Source organism: Phallusia mammillata, chromosome 5, assembly GCF_965637545.1.
Source record: "Phallusia mammillata chromosome 5, kaPhaMamm4.hap1.1, whole genome shotgun sequence".
NCBI classification, from domain to species: domain Eukaryota; kingdom Metazoa; phylum Chordata; class Ascidiacea; order Phlebobranchia; family Ascidiidae; genus Phallusia; species Phallusia mammillata.
The window spans coordinates 19,201,959-19,222,111 of record NC_137256.1 but is presented as its reverse complement, the minus strand read 5'-3'; the positions used below and the strand labels follow the sequence as shown (position 1 = coordinate 19,222,111).

Sequence of the window (20,153 nt, the reverse complement as noted above, 5' to 3'; positions counted from 1 at the left end):
GCTGTAGGCTAATCTAACTAAGAAGATGAGACCAAGTGTACAATTTAACAGCCACATTACCAGATTTTAAATAGGATTGTAGAAATACCATTTCTTGGCGCCCCTATAAAAATCGCCTCAAGGGCTAAGTTTGGAAAGACGGCGCTGGGGCGTGTAAACTATGCGGCCCGCGGGTATCATAATTAAACTTATCCGGCCCGCAGTGAAAAAACTTTGGTGACCACTGGTCTAAACGAAAGATACATGAAGTATCTAAATGTGTTGAGCATCACGCCATATCAACCAAATTATTTCACTCACTTGATGGTTTATGATTCACAATAAGTAGACAATAGGCCATTTGTAACGGTATAAAGTAGGCTACAAGGTGTAAAATGAAAAGTTCACTGACAGTGCAACCTTTAAAACACCACGACAATGCAGTTTGTACGCAATTTTAACTTTGTAAAAAATTTTGACTTTGTAAAGAATTTTGACAATTTTTACCTATTCTAAAAATTTCGACACATTTTTGACTTTTTTTGACAAGTCAAAAAATAATCGCCTTACTAATAGCCGTCAGGGTTTTCCAATCTCTTTAGGAACTAAAAACTCTGAGGCAGATTGGGTTGGTTGTGTCTGGCTCCACAAAAATATTGGTTTGTTTCTTTTTAAAACAATCAATAATTATTTTTTGTATAGGATATCGTTATGAAAACAATGTTCTTCAACAAAATAATAAATTGTTAGGCATAGTTAGTTGAGATGAACATAAATTCATAACGGATATCAGCCCTGCAGGCGCAGACCAGCGATCACGGAACACTCATTTCTATATCATAGTATGCCGGTTGAATCTAAATCATAGTAGGACCTATGCCAAATTTGTTTGTTCTTAAAATTTAAAAATCAAACTCAGGCAACATGATATTTCACATACACCTATTATTTCTTTATACAGCAATCGATATACCAACCGCTTGTCTTTATTTGTTAAAGAATGCGACAGAATGATAAATGATATAAAGGAGTGATGGTCCTACTTCTATAACAGAATAGGAATAGTAGGGGGAGAGTGGGGTGGGTTGTTACAAAATTTGTTTCGCTGCAATTTTGGGGTTAAATTATTATTCAGATCATCCTGATTTTTTGTATGAAGTCTGATATGCCCCCAAGTCTAGTAAACATGTTATTAACAAAATAAATTGGTACTTGTAAAAAAAATTATTCCATGTTTTCTGGTTGATGCTCTGTTGTAACAACTCACCCCATGGTGGGGGTAAGTTGTTACAAAACTTTAGGAAGGCTTCCACATCCACAAATATGACAATTTCTATTTCTTTTATTGTGTGTTGTGTAGCATAAATATAATAAAACCACTTTTACTCATCTTAACTATTTATTTTAAGTTATAATCAATTTATACAATTTTATTTATCGCGATTCAGAAATTCCAATCCAAATTTGCGAAATTGGTGACATCATTGTTTCTGAAGTGAACAAAACAGTTGTTTAGAGTCCAAAAGTAAACTTTTTGAAATGGTGGCAATATCAAGTATCTTGTTTTGCACCAATATTTTAGTTTCTTTCATAAAATAGAAGTCACATCATAAGCTTATGTACAATGTGAGTATTGTAATATCAAGTATCATTGTATGCCACAAATCATGTTGTTCATTAAAATAACAAAACAGATCAAAAGGTTTATAGAATGAACACAACACAGTTTACAATCAAATTCATTTTTAAAGTACTTTATGTCAATGAATTCACAAACTTTAACTTTTGACATAACTTTAACCATGGAATGAATGACATCCTATAGTCCTTACAGTTTCTTGTCCTCGATATAGTAGTAAGTTTTCAAACTTGGTCCAAAACCTGGATTTTACACACATAATTAACTTTTAAAAAAATTATGAGCTTGCAACAACAACATATTGTCACTAAATAACATTTTAAGCACATTATTTATTAACAAAAGTTAAGTATTACCTTTCTCAGGTCCAGATGATAATCATTGTTTCAGATGTGGGACACCTTGTAACAACTCACCCCACCAGCATGGTGCAACTTAAACCAAACTGGACTTAAAATTAGCTAAAGTTTACAACTTTATTTTTTTACAAGGGGCTAGCATACCACTATCACTTGACAAAAAAACTTGCTATATAGAATTTATTAAATTGTGTGCTTTAGGAGAGTCGACTTAGCTTAAGTCCAAAAATTTACTTTACACACCTCAAAATAGCAAAATTTGAGAAGTCGGCGAATACCCGCACAAATTTAACCAAATTTTGTCACGCAGGCCGTCCCGGATGTACCAACCGACATGCGTAATTCCAGCGGTTTTATAAAAACATAGCCGAAGTTATTCGCGTTGTAACAACCCGCCCCTGTAACAACTTACCCCACTCTCCCTACTATGAGTATACATACAGGTCTTTTCGCGCTGATGTAGTTTACCATATTAACAGCATTTTTTTACATTGACAAAATTTGTCTACTTAAGTCAAAAACCAGGAACCAATATTGCGTGTCTATTGTACGTCAACGCCCTATTGTTTGCTGGGGCAAATTGAAAGTGCGTCATCAACATTAAAACCAAGGTTTAGTTAACAATTGTTCGCACTGGTTTTGTTGGCCAGCTACCGGAACACATTGAAAAGGAAATCGTTGTGACGACAAACAGTGAAGCCTCACAAAAGAGGAACTTGTAACTGTACAGAATTCAGTTTTACAGCTTGTGCATGTGTATAGGCCAGGTGCGCTTATTTTAGCGTACGTGCTGATGTTTTCATGTAGTTTGTATTTAAAGCTTCAACAATTAAAAGATTCCCGTTTAAAATCTTTTGTAAAATAAAACAAAATAGTCGACTTTAAGAAAGGTTGAAATATTAGTAATGAATAATGAAACAACTAAGAACAAACAGCTACATCAAATATGTCTCGTGTTGTCAACATGAAATGCAAAGGTTAAGATTGGGGTAGATTGCAACAGCTTTAATTAGTGGTTCCTAACATTTTTTCCACTCTCGCTTTTGTGAAGTTTATTTGTGCCGAAAACCACCAAATTGTAGTGACATAAAAACGATTTCACTTTTTACAAATAGGCCTAAACATAAGTTTGGCACCATCCGCACCCATAGTCGCCTATCGTATACCTGTGCCATTTGTTGCCAAGTACTAGACAGAAAACCCGTTAAAAAAAACTTTTTTATTGTCGGGGCCAAATGTAGTTTTTCAAGTTTGTAAGGAGCCGCATAAAAACAAATGAAAAGGGATGCAAGATGTAGACATTTAAAGCTAAGTAGGTGAAGTCAAAAACCCTACAAACTTGAATGAGAATTGTTATGTTTAACGATAAGTAATGTTTTTTTTGACCAAAGAAACTGGTAAAGCAAGATAACTCTGAGTGCAAATTAAATTGTGACGCAGTAGTATTAAATCGTTTCCGATCATTAAAAGTCGAAACGATTTACGGTGAAGGTTATATTATTAACTGACAGAACTTGGTTGGGAGCAGTAGCAAAACAACAACATTAGTTGATACCAACCGATCTACATTATTTCGTTTTTACAGTAAATTTGGTTTCTTTTGAAATGGTTTTCAGCTATAAATAACTGGCTACTGTTACCTAAGTGAAAAAAGAAACAATAATATACCTGCCTGTTGTACGCTTACGCCTTATTGTTTGTGCTTTACAAATCACGCGTCACCCCCATTGAAACCATGGTTTAGTTTAAGGTTCCGCTTTTTGCTTCTGACAGCCTGACAGAACAGATTGAAATGCAGATAGATGTTCATCGGATATCGAGTTGTTTGGGTAGGCAACACGCGATTTAACCCCTCGTTTTTATTTGTTGGTGAAAGCAATATAGAATGAGAAATAACGATAAAGAATACCTGTGCCATTTGTTGGCAAGTATTAAACAGAAAACCTGTTAAAAAGTTTAAAAACCGAGCCTTAGTTTGTTGTGTTTGGCTGTATGCTCTACTTAGCTCAACGGTGTAGCTGGCTAGAAGCGCGTTTATCATCTATCCATCAATCGTGCCCTCACCTTTAGCGGGTTATTTTAACGGTTCAACGTTGCGCAGCTATTTCCGATATTTTAGCGCAATTATGCTCCTACGATTTGTGTCGCCCATCGAAATGAGTTCAAATTAACTCAACTTGGTGAATTCTTCATAGATAGCTTACATTGCCACTGGCACTCTTCCGTAACTTGATCCTAACGGTATGAATTCAAAGGCAACCAAGAGTAACGACAACGTTGGTCAGTGTGTGTTGAAGTTTGACAATTGAATCTGTGTTTATTGCCGGGGCCAAATGTAGTATTTCAAGTTTGTAAGGAGCTGCATAAAAACAAATAAATAAGAATGTAGGATAACAACAAGAATCTAAACAGAGAGACATAATACAATAAACAATTACCTTTGTACGTAATTATTCTGCATAGCAGATTGATTTGGTTGAATAGTGATACTGTTTAAATATGCTGCATTGTAAACTTTTTAAAATGGTAAATTTCTTTATAGTAAAAATAATCTTTAGTGATTTTCTGAGGTCGGGTGAGGGCTGCAAAATAAGTAGTTGGGAGCCTTATACGGCCTTGAGAGCCGCGGTTAAGAATCACTGGTGTAGGGCAGTGGTTCTCAAACTCGGTTTTCGGGGCCGCATGCGGCTCCCAACTACTTATTTTGCGGCTCGCACCAGACCACAGAAAACCACCAAGCATTGCTATTTTAGCTTTCAAAATCATAATCTTTAGCGATTTTCTCACGGTTTCGTTTTTTGCGGCTCCCTACACACTAAAAAAATACCATTTGGCCCGGACAATAAAAAAGTTTGAGAACCACTGGTGTAGAGTGTACCAGCTCGACGACGCGATAAAATCTTGAAAGCGCAAACGTTGAGTCGCATAATAACTTAAAATAAAGTAATAAACTAAGTAAACAAAATGACAAATTTAAATAACAGCGGTGGTGCTGCAGGTGAAAGGGTTTTTCATTTTTTTCAGTGCTGCTGCAAGTACAAGTTTATCGCCATAGTGCTGTTAAAATACATGACAGGACTTATTAAAAAGGGAAATTATTTACAAGGCCGAAACTTGTTTTCAATTATACAAAATAAAAAACGGTTGGAAATTTTAATGCCAACGATCTGCATCACTTGGTTTCACAAAAGAATAAAAACGCTTGAAAGGGGTGCTTGAGGTGCTTGAAATAGTTGTGACGGCAAACAAGTAAGCCTGACGAAACGAGGAACTTGTAACTTTACATACCTAAATCTCACAGGTGGTCATGTGTATGCCAAGTGCAATTGTTTAATTTAACGATTAGTTAAGATATGGACGTCCTCTTGTAATTTATTTCTTATGTGTATCTAAAATCTATGATTTTTTCTTCTATTTTGATTAATAAAGCACTAAAAGTTGTACCTGTAAACGTTTGTATACATAAGACACAAAATTCTACTAGCAAGTGTTAATAATGGAGCAACTGGAAGATACAGAATCCTATTCCATGACTTTTGAACAGTGGGTAAAAAAATATGGTAAGTTTAAATCGATTTTAAATATGTGTAAAATTACAGATGCTATGCCATAACTTTATTTATGTAACAAACACATTGACCGGCAAATTCAGTTTTCGCTTCGGTGTATGCAAAACAAATCTTTTTAGACAAGCACTACGATTCTGAAGAAGTTAGAGATTCACGCAGAAACATTTGGGTGAAACAATCCATGAAGGTCAAACAACACAACATAAAATATGATGCAAGTAAAGAAACTGGTTATCGAATCCAACTGACTCGATGGAGTGATCAGGTAGGTTGCCTAGCTTGTACTCTCTGTTGTTTACAAATGTATGCGTGTGTCGCTTTGCACGCATTACGTGCTTATCAACAATTAAGGAAATGAGGCGTTTGCATCCGACATAACAGTAACACACACTGTTGTCTTGCAGAAACCGGAAGAATTGTCATGGATGCGTTGTCTGGCACCTCCAACTCCAGCAGGAACTCAGGCTTTTCAGAACGACCAATTATGTCTGGTAACAGAAATCATGCGTAAATTGGTGATGTACGAAAGTTTGGGTTGACAGAATACGCTATTTTAACGTTTAACTATTTAGACCAGCGGTTCTCAAACTTTTTCATTATGTTTTCAAAACGGTCCCTTCACCATTACTTCAAATGCTCACGGTCCTTTAGCTGGAAGGTGTAACCGTTTTGCATGACATAGTACACCCACCCCTTTTTTCGAGACACCCGTGTTATCCATTAACAGCACACGTAATGTTGTTCATGTAATTCATATTCTAAAGTGGTTGAAAGAACACGGGCAACAAATTTAGTACTTGGTGTTTTAAGAAAGGTTGTGATACCTACAAAATTGTATAGAATTTTTTTCCAAAATTAACATCCTATTTCAGGGGTGGTCAACCTTTGTTACTGTAGGGCCAATTATAAATGTCAAAATTAGACCGAGGGCCGCACATGTGCATCACACAAAGTGATTTTGCTTTGTTTCTTACCAAACATACTTAACTACAAGTTTAATTCGTGTTTGATTCTAGCCACATTTGCCAGATCGCAGAAAACTAGCATCAGGCGCATTAATCAGCTCAAAATATGTAATAGTTGGACTCGTTTGACAATACTTTTGAAATCCAAGCGTCTCTGCGGGCGCACAAGCTTTATTGAAGGGCCGCATGAGGCCCGCGGGCCGCAGGTTGCCCACCCCTGTCCTATTTTTTTCGAGTGCATTTTTTAGGATGTTGCGAACCATTAAAACAAGTAACTCCAAGCAATTTTTGTCATATCAGGACCGTGGATTGACAATTTCGGAACCTGATAGTGTTTTTGATGAAGATTTGTTACGCAATTTGCCAAGAGTTGATTGGCGCGAAAATGATCATGTAACTGCAGTCAAGAATCAGCAGAGAAAACCTGTGTGTTGGATATTTAGCGCAGTAAGTGACTTAATTCACTATCTTAGTTTGTGTTGCTCTTTGTCGGTTAAAGAAAGAACAAATTGCCACACAAGAGTCTGAGAACACGAAATCTGTGTAATAAAATGATATTTTCATACCTTGAGTTTCCCTAAAAAACTGAAACAATTGCATATCAGAAAGCTCTCTTCTTGTCTCAGGTGTCTGCTGTTGAATCACACAACAAAATTGTCAACAACGAATTAGTCGTTTTATCTGTTCAGCAATTGGTCGACTGCATTCCTGGAGGAGATAGAGCAGGTCATGTTTACCAAGCATTTAACTACATGGTAAAACGTGGTTGCACCCGTGAAGAGAATTATCCACAAAACTCACCCTTTGTGGTTCGTTTAATCTAAATATATTTTTTTAAAGATCTATTTAATACAGTGGCTTAAAACTTTTCGTGCTTTTAAGTGTTGATGCTGTTTGTACAGGTTTATGTACTGCATCACCAATGGGTGAGAGGCTCTCACTGAGAGCATATCCAATTATCGTTTCCAGCATGGGATAGAAGATTCATTTGAATCAAACACAGATTAGATACAGGCCATAAAATAATATGTTAGATTTTCGTTTGCCCTAAAATGTACGAAAAAAGGTTGTGGTCCCAAGGCGTTGCATGAACACATCACGCACTTTCTCGCGGTTACCAGCTGTATTGACTCCCACGTTTAAGTCGCAGTACGCGGTTCCGTACGACACGTGACATCATAACATAGGGACAACATCCAGAGTTAAATACCTTACATCAAAGGCGTTATGCAAAGCAAACTGTTTCAATTTATTCTAAATAACTAATAGGGAGTTGGCAACGGGCTTTCAAAAAATTATAATTTATTTCTTCGTTCTAACTTCTCCCAATAGTGTTATTGCATTGAAAACAGATGGGGCTGCTTGACATCATAAAACAACACAATACAAGTTATTTTTTTCAGAAAACTATGACCTGTCGGCAAATTTGATCACATAAATTTTGCCGATTTTAGGAAGTTACTCAAGGCAAACAAAGAGGTCCTCGGCAGCCACTCGTGGACAATATGTGAAGAGCTAGCTAACACTGTTTCCCTGTGGTGGTCGCCTGGGGTCGTATGGGCTTTAAATAATAATAAAAGGAAACTAGTATAAGCTCTGCAAAAGAAACAAAAATTGAAATGAAAAATCACTTGACTATGAGTAAGGAAGTGGCTTAACGCAATTGCTACTTACCTGTGTGGACTAATAGAAAAATCTTACGAAGGATATGTTCTGTGGCAGATTAAACGATTTGCAAAACCAATAGCAGACCCTTTGCCTTCTGCCCAATATCAAATTTTAATCTTGTTTGTGAAATTTTTTAGGGGGGCGTTAATTACTTTGTTACCCTTTTGCTAAAAGCATTTTTATCTCATTGTTGAATTCAGCAATGTTCTTTGCATCATGAATTTAGAGTGGGCAATGTCTGAGTGTGGGAAAGGAGGTTGCAGTCGAAATTAGCCGATGGGAGTCCGTTAATATTAGCAACCACCTAAATCCGGAACCAGAATTTGAAACTGCTGTAACAGAAAGACCAGTAGTGGCCACGTTGCTCTTTTCGAGTGAAGAAAAATTAAGCAATTTTTCATCAATGAAAAACAATGAGGGTAATGTATGTTAGAAATACACATTAAAATTGTTTTTTTTTCGTCGCACTAAGCTCTAAACAAAATTTCTTAAACAAACAAAAATAAAACGTTGTTTAGAAGACATCTTTTTCGATGCTGGCCCTTACGTCAGCGGTGTAGCTCACGCTGTGTTGGTGGTGGGATTCGGTTCTCAACTAAATAAGGAAAACACTGGAATCGATAATTACTGGATTGTTAAAAACAGGTATGATTCTTAATTGACCTTGTGACCTTTCTTAAGGTTAAATTTTATCAAAATGCGTTATTAATAAAGGTGTATATGTTACCCGAAAAGGCATGGTGGTCACTAAATTTTTGAATTATAGGCTACCTGTGGTTTTTACCCTTTCTCATATCACGACCCATTTTAACAACCTAATGCCTTCTAAATATATCTGTTGTTTTATTTACACTATAGCTTGTTAAAGTTTGATTTCAGACAAAACCAAAGGTTCAAGCTAGTTATTTTAGTTTCCTTGCACAATGGCCAAATATGTCATACTACACTGACATGCGACGTAAAAATTAATGGTGTGTTTTCGTGAAGCTAACTATACACATAGTCAGTAATCTGAAATCCGTCTTAATAAAGTTTTCATATGTGTAGTTTCATTTGTTGTTAAAATACGGATTCTCACATTGTGTAACTAACAACTTATGTTTTTGTGTTTTAGTTGGGGTACTGAGGACCACTTAGGCTATTTAAAGATTGCTAAGGACAGAGGCAACCAATGTATGATAGCATCCTATGGAATGTACCCTGTTGTAAAACGCACTGCTGGAACCGAGGTGTAGATGAAAAATGCAAAGAAAGAAGCACAAATTAGAAAAACACCGACGGTTTCGCAGAAGGATACTTCATTTGACTTTTAATGCTGTATATCAGTGGTCTTCAACCTTTTTTAAAGGCGTCTCCAGTTTAATAGAAAATTAAATCAGCATTTACATGCGCCCCTATTTTTTCCGATGGGGAGAAAAATGTTTCAAGTAATGCCGAAACTGAAACTATTTTAATGAAAATTTGCCTACTTAATTTCCAAGTAGACTTTAAATATTAGCAGCAGTATTAGTATTACGCTGTGTGTGCAGTATTACGCTCAAATGTTAGAACCCAGAAGTTCTATTTAATTTGGCAAACCTCATTCGCGTTAAAGCTCGCCAGTTTGCAGAAATCAGTAAATTTACGTATTTTTTTCTGAACCCGGTGTATTGTTTTTGACACAATATGTCATTCATGGGGCTCTATCGCGTAACAATGGGTTGGACAACTTGTGCTTGATATGAATTATTGCATCACAATGATTAGACTGTGACACGGGTACGAAGCTGTACTGCAAAACATTAGCAAAGGTTGCAAACTAGAAAAAAGCCCATCATTTTTTTGGTAATAAACTTAATTTATAGCGACCCGAGAAAAAACGCCAAAAAATTAAATTTATAGCGACCCGAGAAAAAGTTTAGGTGACCCCACTTGGGGGCGCGAACCACAGGTTGAAGACCACTGCTGTATATATTGCTTGTAAAATGCTGATTATATCATTCATTACAAAGTGAAGGTTTTTAAATTTAGCTTCTATTGCTGGGTGGCAGTGGCGGCTCGTGCCAAAAATTTCTGGGGGTGCTGCTCCAATTTTGAGCCTTTATTGGACAAATATAAGTTGGCAATATATAGAAAACCCACATTTCTAGTTTTCTAGTCATTGTTTTGTGTAGAAAAACAAGTAATACAAATCTTAATTAGCAGCTCCATTGTGACGTAATGGTTGTTACGCAATAATGTACACGGGTGTAAACAGCAGACGGTATCATTTGTGTACTTTGTTTACTTGCACAGCGATAGGCCAAACTCAATAACGTGCAGTAATAATGTGGCACAAAAACACACGTGACACAGACTCGAAACAAAGCGGTTGTAAATACGGTACTACACAACAACAGTATATAGAAAAAAATTATTAATAAATGAGTCGAAAAAGGTCGAAGTATATCAATTGGTCAACAGTTAAGTAAAACTGGTTATAACAATGACTACTAACTGACACACTTGCTATTCAGTCATTAATATGGTACGTCATGTATCATTTAAGTACCTTATAGCCACAGTCAGCATTTTCAACGTATTCCATTACACGTCACATATTATAATTGCCACACACAAAAATAGCCATAAAGCTTTTTATTTCTATCGTAACTGACAAATTCAACAACCACATTACATTTGTGTCAGAACTTGTTTATTCAACATCTTTTCTTAATTTTTGTGTACAACTATTAATTGTTTGTACGTTTCTTAACTGCGAAACTTGCTGCTTTAGTTGGTGGCAAATAGCTTATCATTCCTTTTTTGAAGTACAAAACTCTGCAAGCTTTGAAAATTACAACACTCTCACTTACATTTAAAACATATTATTAAACCTTGTGCTTCTATTTTACAACCAAAATGAATCATAAAGCTATAGTTTAAGCAAAATAATTGATAGCTTCTTCCTTGATTTCCAAATGACAACCAAGAAACTGTTTTTTTTTTCTTTTTAGTGCTATCACCGCAAATGCAAGTCGTTTTGGAAATAATTGTGTTCCTTAGAAAAGTTTGCACCCTTTTCAGCGTTGAAATCCTTTTCAAGAACCGTCTTGCCTTTGAGAGACTTATGGAAATTGCTGGCTAACTGGTTTTTCCTTTAAAAGTTTCAGTAACTTTTCTAAGAACAGGATATGTTTGAGGGTTACTACTATCTCCCCTGTATACAGTCTATAGCAGTGGTTCTCAAAGTATGGGTCGCGACCCAAACATGGGTCGCACAGGGTAAAAAAATGGGTCGCGCACACAATAGCCTTCCCACTATACTGTTTCGCACACGGCGATTGTAACGTCATAGCACGGGAAATAATAGGATAAGTTAATCTTGCGTTAACTGAACTTGGCCATGTGACAGTTAGCGTTAGAGTATGAGTAATTATTCGTACAAGGAAATAAAATACATTTTTTGTTGTTTGAGGCTTGGGTCGTGAGGTGTTTATAAAACTCAGATTTGGGTCGCGTTCAAAAAAGTTTGAGAACCACTGGTCTATAGAATGTTCATTCTTAAGAAACATTTCCTGTGAAGCAATTTAGCAGCTATTGTTTAAAGAAACATAACATGTCCATGATATCAATACACAAGATTGCAATTGGTTGCAAATACTGTCCACAACTCCACATGGTGTGTTAAGAAACCAAAACTTGAAATTGTCATCACTAAGATATTTCAAAATTCCTGTTGCTTGTGTTGTCATCACTCAGGTATTTTAAAATTCCTGTTGCTTGTGCAATTGTTTGTTCTGCATTTAATATTGCCTGAATTTCAGTGAGGCATTTAACTTCACAGTGTGAGTAGTTCTTGTGGTTGCTTATTCCTGCATGACATATTTGGAATAGAAGATGTTTTATCCCAGTTTTCTTACCATTTAATCCGGTTTTTATTATAAAGGTTAATCGTGACTTTTCAAAGTGTTAGATGGCCTTTTTCTTTTTCAATGTGGTAGATACACTTTCTAATTCAATGATAACTGCAAAAACTGAAGCCCACTTACAGTCATCTTAAAAATTCACGACTAACCTTCAAACAAATAAATTAACATGGCAAAAAATTGTTTAACTGTACTCTCAGTCGAACTTAGAATATAGCAAACGGGTTTGGTTTCGGAGCACAATATAGACCCGGAACAGACAACACAACTACAGCGGCCGTTTCACACGCTGCGTGATTGGTGGAGCTGCGCGAGCAGCAGCACCCAGTCGCCTATTTCGCCCGGCATGTAGCTTTTCCAACTGCGCATGCGCACAAGTGCAAAACGTCACGATTCGTCATGAAACTGGAGCTGCAGTTCCACCATAGATAACATATTAATGCCATAATTTTTTTTAAATGAAAAAAAAGCCGATCAAGGCGAAAATTATACTTAGGAATAAAAATAAGTATCATGAAAGTTATCTGTATTGTTGTGGTAGGAATATTAGGTGAAAATATCTAGGGGGTGCTGCAGCTCCGCAGCACCCTAGCACGAGCCGCCCCTGCTGGGTGGCGATTTTTTAACACTTTCACCTTTTGTAATAATAAACTGTTCTTTATTTTTTCCTTTATTTTTCACTCACCTACGTGCACTTATAATCGTTTTGTACTGGCGTTTACTGATTATTGAGCGCAGCGTATTGAAATTGGAAATACGTGTTGTTTTACGCCGGTGTATTTTATCGCTTTTACTTAAACAAGGCGCCTATTAGTGAAACCAGTTTGTGGTCTTTCTTTGGCTTAGTGGTGAGCCGTTATTACAGGGTTCGGGCCGTTTCCGAATTCTGGTTTTTGAGGTATAGAATTAGGCTTAAGGGATTGATTGGAATTTAACATCGCCACTAAAAGATATTTTAGCCGAATTTCCAAAGCTGCGGAAGAAATTCCGTAACAATACCAAGCGCGGAAATTGCGATTCAGCGTCGAAAAAAGTTGCTGTCGAACTTGACCCTTCGATGAATGCCGAAGTAAATCCTTGTGAACGAGATCTTGAAACTGCCGTGGCTTGTCATGGCCCTGATGCTGTCACGCTGTTGTTTCCTAATGCTGTCCAACTCACGAAATTTTCCATGACTAATTTCGAGGGTAAAACAGTAAAACAATTGAAAAAAAAACGTTTTTAATGTGAACATAAACCTTTAAAATGTACAAAATACACGAATCCCATTAGTATAATTTCGAACAATTTTCTAAAATTTGTTTGTAAAAGCTATATCAAGCTTGCGTGATGGCTTTGCCTTTAATCAAAAAAGTTATGTCGCAAAATTACGTATGTTCAACACTTTTAGTATAAGACGTAAGCTAAACTATGTGTACCTAAAATTACAGATGTGTTTTACGAACCCGGTCCCTACGATAACAAACAAATTGAAGCCCACGCTGTGTTAGTGGTTGGGTACGGCGTTCAACGAAACAGGGCAGACACTGGCTACGAAAAGTACTGGATCATTAAAAACAGGTTTGTATAGGTATGACTTTTAATTGCAAAACTGAATATTTGTGCAAACAAATTCAAAACTGTCGAATCTAGGTCAGTAAAATGTAGTCAAAAGAATCAGAATGCCTGTGTCTACCAACTGTTTAAAATCCAATCAAAACACTAGATTTACGTTTACGGGCAACTATACTTTTGAGATTGTATGCTTCTGCTGTAAACATATACAAAGAAAACGAATTGTACACCAAAGAAAAGAAAAAAAAATATTTACATTTTTGAAGTATGCCAACAGATGTATAAGACTTCCAAATCAATAACACTGTATGTTTTAGTTACGGTGACGACGAAAATACCGGTTACCACAAGCTTGCCAAGGACAGGGGCAATAACTGTTACGTTGCTTGTTGTGCAATGTACCCTGTAGTGAAAAAAAATTGCTCTCGTGACTAGGTCGAGTGTTAATTTAAGTGCGACGACCATTTTTTAACACAATATTCATTCAAAAATAACATGCGGCTTGTTCTATGTTAATTAGGCGTATTCTGAAGTAAAATGTAAATTATTCTAACTGATCCATAAGATCAGTGGTTTTGATCCGGTTAATATGTCAATTTATATACACTGTGCACATTTTGAGGTACGCGTGTAGCCTAGCCTACATAAACGGCGACTTAAACTTTTTTCCAATAGTGCGTTTTTCGCTGTTTCTGCTCCGAATAAGGTCAAATAACATTCCCTTTATCAAGAGGTGTGAAACAGGTAATTTGACCAGACACGGCCCGTTGAGCAGATTTTGGTTGCCTTTATTACTCATATGCACTTTATTTCGCCATTTATCGTTTGTTTTTCCCTTTTGTATATTCTGCATTGATTGCTGCGTTGAACTGTAATATCCCGCTCATTTTCTTTGTTTTCGATTTTTGCTCCAATCTTGCACACCTATATAGGTCTTTGATGATAGGCAGTGTTTGTCAAGTTACTGTTTCATATAGATTATGTTTTATGATTAACATGTTTTATGGCGGATATTTTGTATCGTCGTTGTTGTGACACTCACTATATCGGCCAGATGGTCAATTTTTTTTCCTAAGTGATCAATGCTTCTTCATTCATTTAAGTAATTAAAGGCAATTTATGCACACAATCTTACAAGTAGTTATGTTACATGACACATGGATTTCCAAAATATAGGATATATCCTTGCGAAACTGGGTGACGATAATTTGGCATGTTGTGATAGGCATACTTTGGACATGCCCGTTTTTCATTTTAGTTTTTACAATAGCTTTTGTAACCAAAAAAAGTTAATGATTACAATTCTAAATATTTTGCACTGTAGCCTGTTGTCACAAGTTGTCAGAACAGTGTTACAACATTTGCATACAAATTCTAGCCTATTGTTGTCACTTGGAATATGAACCAAGTACTGTACGCCTGTGCCGCTCGTTGTCGGCCCCTACAAAACGCGGACGCGTGACAAACTCTGAAACAAAAGTTTGGTTGGTATCGGGTTGTCTTTCGACAGCCAAAGACGCGATGGAACCAATGTGGCACTCCTTGCGTTGCTGGTTGTTTAGGCCAAGCGTGAGTGTAACGCCAGGGTTGACACGCGAGGTAAACAGTCGGGAAGGGATTTGAAAACTACACGTTTGTTTCATAGCAGTATAACAAGAGGTTTGTAGCAGTTACTATGCAGAAATCGTTATTAAAATGAACAGTTAGAAATGTTGTTTAGCTTTCAGCGGATGGGACAGTGCAAGTTTTGCGCAATAATTTGAACCAGAGTTGTAAGTCGGGCCGGGTTTGGACTGGGTTCGGACCGGGCTCAGGCTTAGGTTTGGTTGAACAAACGGTTAATTCAGGCATGACTTTAAATTCTGTGTCCGTTGGTTTTTCAGATAAAATTACCCAACTAAGTAGCTAGTTGCTGGCCTTCACCCCATGCCCAACAGTCCTAATACGTTTTTAATTAAATTATGTACAGTAGTACGTTTTGTAGGCTTTATCTGAAAATACGTTATTTCTCGTTTGGTGACACGACAAAGGACAGGTTTCAGTTTTTTGGACTGTCGTCTGATTGCCGTAAAGTAATAATAATAATAATAAAAACGCGGTCTTTGCATCCTACTTTCTGGTTATTAGCTGAGAAAAACCTTGATTGAACACCAAACTGTAGTGTGTGAAGTCATAAGCATATTGCCCAAACAAACATATAACGGAAATTTTTGAAGTACTGATGAAACTCGCTTAAAGAACACAAGAACGTTACAACAATGGAAACCGAACAACCTACTGCACAGCCACATTATATGACGTTTGATGAATGGACTAGAAAATATGGTAATGTTTAAATAAATTTAAAACTATATTTCGGGTTTACGTTTTTACTGCTGTTGCTTATAACCGAATTTGTTGCTTACCGAAAACGATAGCAATAAAAAAACAATTAGGACCATTTATTTGACACATAAAACTGTTTTAGGAGCACAAACTCCACTAACAATTAAGAAATTATTGTAAAGATTTTGTAAAGGTAAAGTAGTCCACAAACGTGTTGGAAACATTGTGTCAAACCAATATTTTTAGTCAAGAAGTATGACAATGACAGAGAGAAAAATGAACGCAAAAACATTTGGATAGAGAACCTCAAAAATGTCAAACAACACAACAAAGATTACGAGGATGGAAAAATCCAATATCGAATTCAACTGACTCGGTGGAGTGATCAGGTTTGATATTTAGAAACTATACAAGATAAACTAAAATGAATACACTTTCATATCTGGAATCAGCCTTAACCATCTATGCAGACCAGCGATCACGAAACACTCAAATATAAATTTTAGTACGACAGGATTATTGAAGGCGTCATACTGAATCAAATCGGTCTCACGAGCATTACCACAAGGGGAAGGCATATGCTAGAGAACTCTAGCCTGTGGTGAGATTTTAATCTGCGACAAGAGCCTTCCTAAATTTGGCGCTCTTTATTGCAACGAAGGTTTCCATAGTTACAGTTGCCATCATAATCTCAAAAAACGCAAACTTATCAACCACGTTACTGTCAGATATATCTCAAAAGGGTCGTGGAACTCCTTTTCCCGGCCACACGTTTATCAGCACGCAAGTAAATCGATATACGCACAGTAGCAATAACACCAACTGTATCTTGCAGACACTGGAGGAATTATCATGGATGAGTGGTTCTGCGCCAACAATATCAAAACAAACTATGTTCCAAAAAATGTACAAACCGATTCGAGCACATGCTAAGAGGGTATGTTCTTATTGTCGTTTTCACCCTTAAAATCTTTTGATTTACGTCAGTGCTCTTTTTAATTTTTGAAGACTTTTTTGAAACACAGTATTCTCTTGCACTTAAGGTCTAAGACAGGGGTTATTTTTATTGCGACCGGAAAAGTATGGCATGTCTAAAGTCAAGTGATGTGACTGTTAAATTTCAAATATTAAGTGACAAAAGAAAGCAATTTTTTGTGCACAATTGAAATTCAGGCCGCGTGCTGTAGTTTAGTGACTCCTGGTCTAAGACAGGGGTCGGCAACCTTTTTTACACTGCGGACCGGTTTTGAACCTGAAATTTTATCGCGGACCGGCCTTCGAAATAACTGCAAATATTTAGCAACAAAAACGCTTAAATTCGTTTATCATCGCCGGGATTCACGGGAAAAATGTTTCAAAGCGTTTACAGTGTTGAACATGAACATATCTGGCCGAAGAAAAGCTTGAGTTAAGAGGCTAAATATCATTTACCCAGAGAAAGTATCACCACTAAAAGTAATAGCCCCCGGGAGTGTCCTGGGTTCGAACCCCGTGAAAAAAATAGCCTACATCAGTGGTTCTCACACTGTTTTTTGATGCGACGAGTTTTCTGGACTTGCGACGCACCTGCAAATAAAAGTTAATGAGGAAACTTATTATTAAAGTGGAGTTTATTGATACAAAAACAAAAAGGCACAAAACGGAACTATTCTGAGACTCCCTTGGAAAATTGAAACGACGCACCACGCAGGGCGTCGCGACGCGCAGTTCGTCGGGACGCGCAACTACCGGCCTACAATAATAAGATTATAAGCGAACAATCGCATTCTTTTCTTAGTTAAGTGGAATAATTGTATGGCACAAAAGACCTGTGATATACATCCAAATTTTACTTTTATACCTCTAAATATTTTGCCACCATAAAATATTGCACTACAAAAAAGGCTTAGTTTGGAAGCCGCTTACTAAAGCCGATTTTTTGAAGGTATCAAATTCATTCTTCTCATCAAATGTCTTTATCAAAGTTATGAGTTATGGATAATTTCTTACTGTGGTTTCATTTCTCTAAAATCTCTTTGCCTGCTATCTATACCAGTGTTTTCCATCATAAAAAAAATTGTATTAGTCAATTGAACGGTGATATTTTCGGTAATAAGCACTCGCGAACATGTACATAACTGACAAAAAACAACAACCTTAAGTTAATTTACTCCGGGATAGTATACCGCAAAAACGCTCAGAATTAATTTGATTAGTGCCGCACTTTGTATATCATGGGAACTACTCAAAGTCGGTTTACTTCGTCACAATCAATATTAATGCATTGATATCTAATTACCCCATAAGATAAACAAGTTTTATCCTCTTTTGTAAATTAAACTACTATCTTCTGTGGAGCGCAAGTGACGTGTGAAGAAATCATGTTACGCAAAAACTTTACGTATAGCCACGTGCTACTCTGGAACCAAGAGGTGTTGATTGGCGCGAAAGTGGATGTACTCCAGTCAAGGATCAGTGCCGTACTCCTACCTGTTGGATATTCAGTGCAGTGAGTGTTTGAACGACAAGTTTTCCGCTTTACTTTTCCTAAACACAACAATCAAACAAAAGCAGTCTTAAGTCAACGAATAATGTGCAACACGCAGTATCTGCACAAACTTTAATATGTTTTACTGCTAAAGATCAATAATTTTCCCTAAACTTTTGTCATGTTTAAGGTTTCCGCCGTGGAGTCACACAATAAAATTGTCAACGACGAATTGGTCGTTTTATCTGTACAGCAGTTGGTAGACTGCATTCCTGACGGGGATAGGCCAGGAGATCCTAGTCAAGCATTTGATTACTTGGTGACAAATGGGTCGATTCTTGAAAGAGACTATCGACAAACTTCCCCGTTCGAGGTGCGTTGAATTTAAGTTGAATTTATCCTTTTTTAAGGTCATGTTTTTTACGAACTCTTTGCATAGTTTATTTTGGACCTATGAGTTACAAAAACGCGTAACTTTGTGTAACTTTCCGTGTAAAGTATTTTAAGTTTGCAAACATATTTAACACAGGATACAATTGAATGCCCACAACATTAATTGACAGGTTGATATTTTCGAGAGATTAAAAGGAGATTGTATTACAGTCAATCAAACAAACTCAAAACTAATACTATGCGTACGCAACTGCCTTGGTCCAAATTCAATTTCTTTTGTAAAAAAAATCTTATCTCTTTTTAGGGAGTAGTTTGAAGCCTAGACACTTTTGCCTATGCTGTTATTTTAAATTGAGGGAGAAACTGTTGGGTTTATGTCCGATGAGACGAAGATATGATGATTACATTTAGGCTTAAATTTTATAAAATGTACAATGTTTTACCTTTTATGATTGCTTGAAGTTTACATACACAGCAGCTTTAACAAACAAAATCTGTGACATCGAAACGTCGGCCTATTACAATAAAGACTGCTGGAAAAGCTAAATATTTTTTTTGAAAAATCTGTGATTACACTTTTGTACAACGTTAAAATGTTTAAAATTAAAACATTTTTATGGATTTAGCGTGGACAATGTCTCACAGCGAGAAAGGATGTTGCGGTGAAACTTACCGGATGGCGCTCTGTTGATGTTAACGGCCGAGAAAATCCAGAAGAAGCATTAGAAACTGCAGTAAGACGAGGACCGGTAGTTGCCATGTTGTTTTTTTCGAGTCCACAAAAATTAAGAGATTTTTCATCAAATGATAAAGGTAAATTGTGGGAATATTCCCCAAACGTAATCGTATGATAACAAATTGATTTTTTCGCTTAACTGAAATATCGTTGTTAAAAAGACATCTTTTTTGATTCCGGCCCTTACGACTTTAAATTATGTCATGCTGTGTTGGTGGTGGGATTCAGTGAGCAAAGCAGGACCAACACCGGAGTTGATAAATTCTGGATTGTCAAAAATAGGTGGGTGTCACAAAAGCGCAAGTATCTTTCACGATCTCAAATTTAAGAAATTGTAATTTTTGTGTGACGGAAAGAATCAGTTGGACGTAATAACCAGTGATGCACTGAAGTTTCGGTTGTCCGAAACATTTTAGCCGAATATGCCGGTCGAAGTTTAGGTTTCGGCACGAACTTTTTTGAGAATTCAGCCGGAACCGAAGTAATTGAGTGTTTGAAATTAAAATTTTAAAGATCACAAATTTAGCTTATGGTTTGTGAAAGTTGTTTTGGAGGGTCATAAACGAGTTCCCTCTAAAATCGAACCCCAGTTTAAGAACCGCTGATCTAAAT

At 36.6% G+C, this 20,153-nt stretch overlaps 3 protein-coding genes across 3 annotated transcripts; all 3 read left to right on the top strand.

Annotated features, from left to right (window-relative positions):
• Positions 1 to 5,473: 5,473 nt before the first annotated feature.
• LOC145229659 (cathepsin 8-like) lies at positions 5,474 to 9,414 on the top strand. Its single transcript, XM_080094994.1, has 8 exons — positions 5,474 to 5,537; positions 5,666 to 5,811; positions 5,951 to 6,037; positions 6,812 to 6,958; positions 7,138 to 7,320; positions 8,406 to 8,598; positions 8,698 to 8,824; positions 9,294 to 9,414. The coding sequence occupies exons 1-8, from the start codon at positions 5,474 to 5,476 to the stop codon at positions 9,412 to 9,414; spliced, it is 1,068 nt and encodes a 355-aa protein (XP_079951120.1).
• A 3,709-nt stretch (positions 9,415 to 13,123) lies between these two features.
• On the top strand, positions 13,124 to 14,055 carry LOC145229658 (cathepsin 8-like). Its single transcript, XM_080094993.1, has 3 exons — positions 13,124 to 13,253; positions 13,497 to 13,626; positions 13,938 to 14,055. Exons 1-3 carry the CDS (start codon positions 13,124 to 13,126, stop codon positions 14,053 to 14,055), a joined length of 378 nt encoding a protein of 125 aa, XP_079951119.1.
• A 1,823-nt stretch (positions 14,056 to 15,878) lies between these two features.
• On the top strand, positions 15,879 to 18,794 carry LOC145229657 (crustapain-like). The gene is made up of 4 exons (XM_080094992.1): positions 15,879 to 15,945; positions 16,192 to 16,334; positions 16,781 to 16,882; positions 18,603 to 18,794. Exons 1-4 carry the CDS (start codon positions 15,879 to 15,881, stop codon positions 18,792 to 18,794), a joined length of 504 nt encoding a protein of 167 aa, XP_079951118.1.
• Positions 18,795 to 20,153: the final 1,359 nt, after the last annotated feature.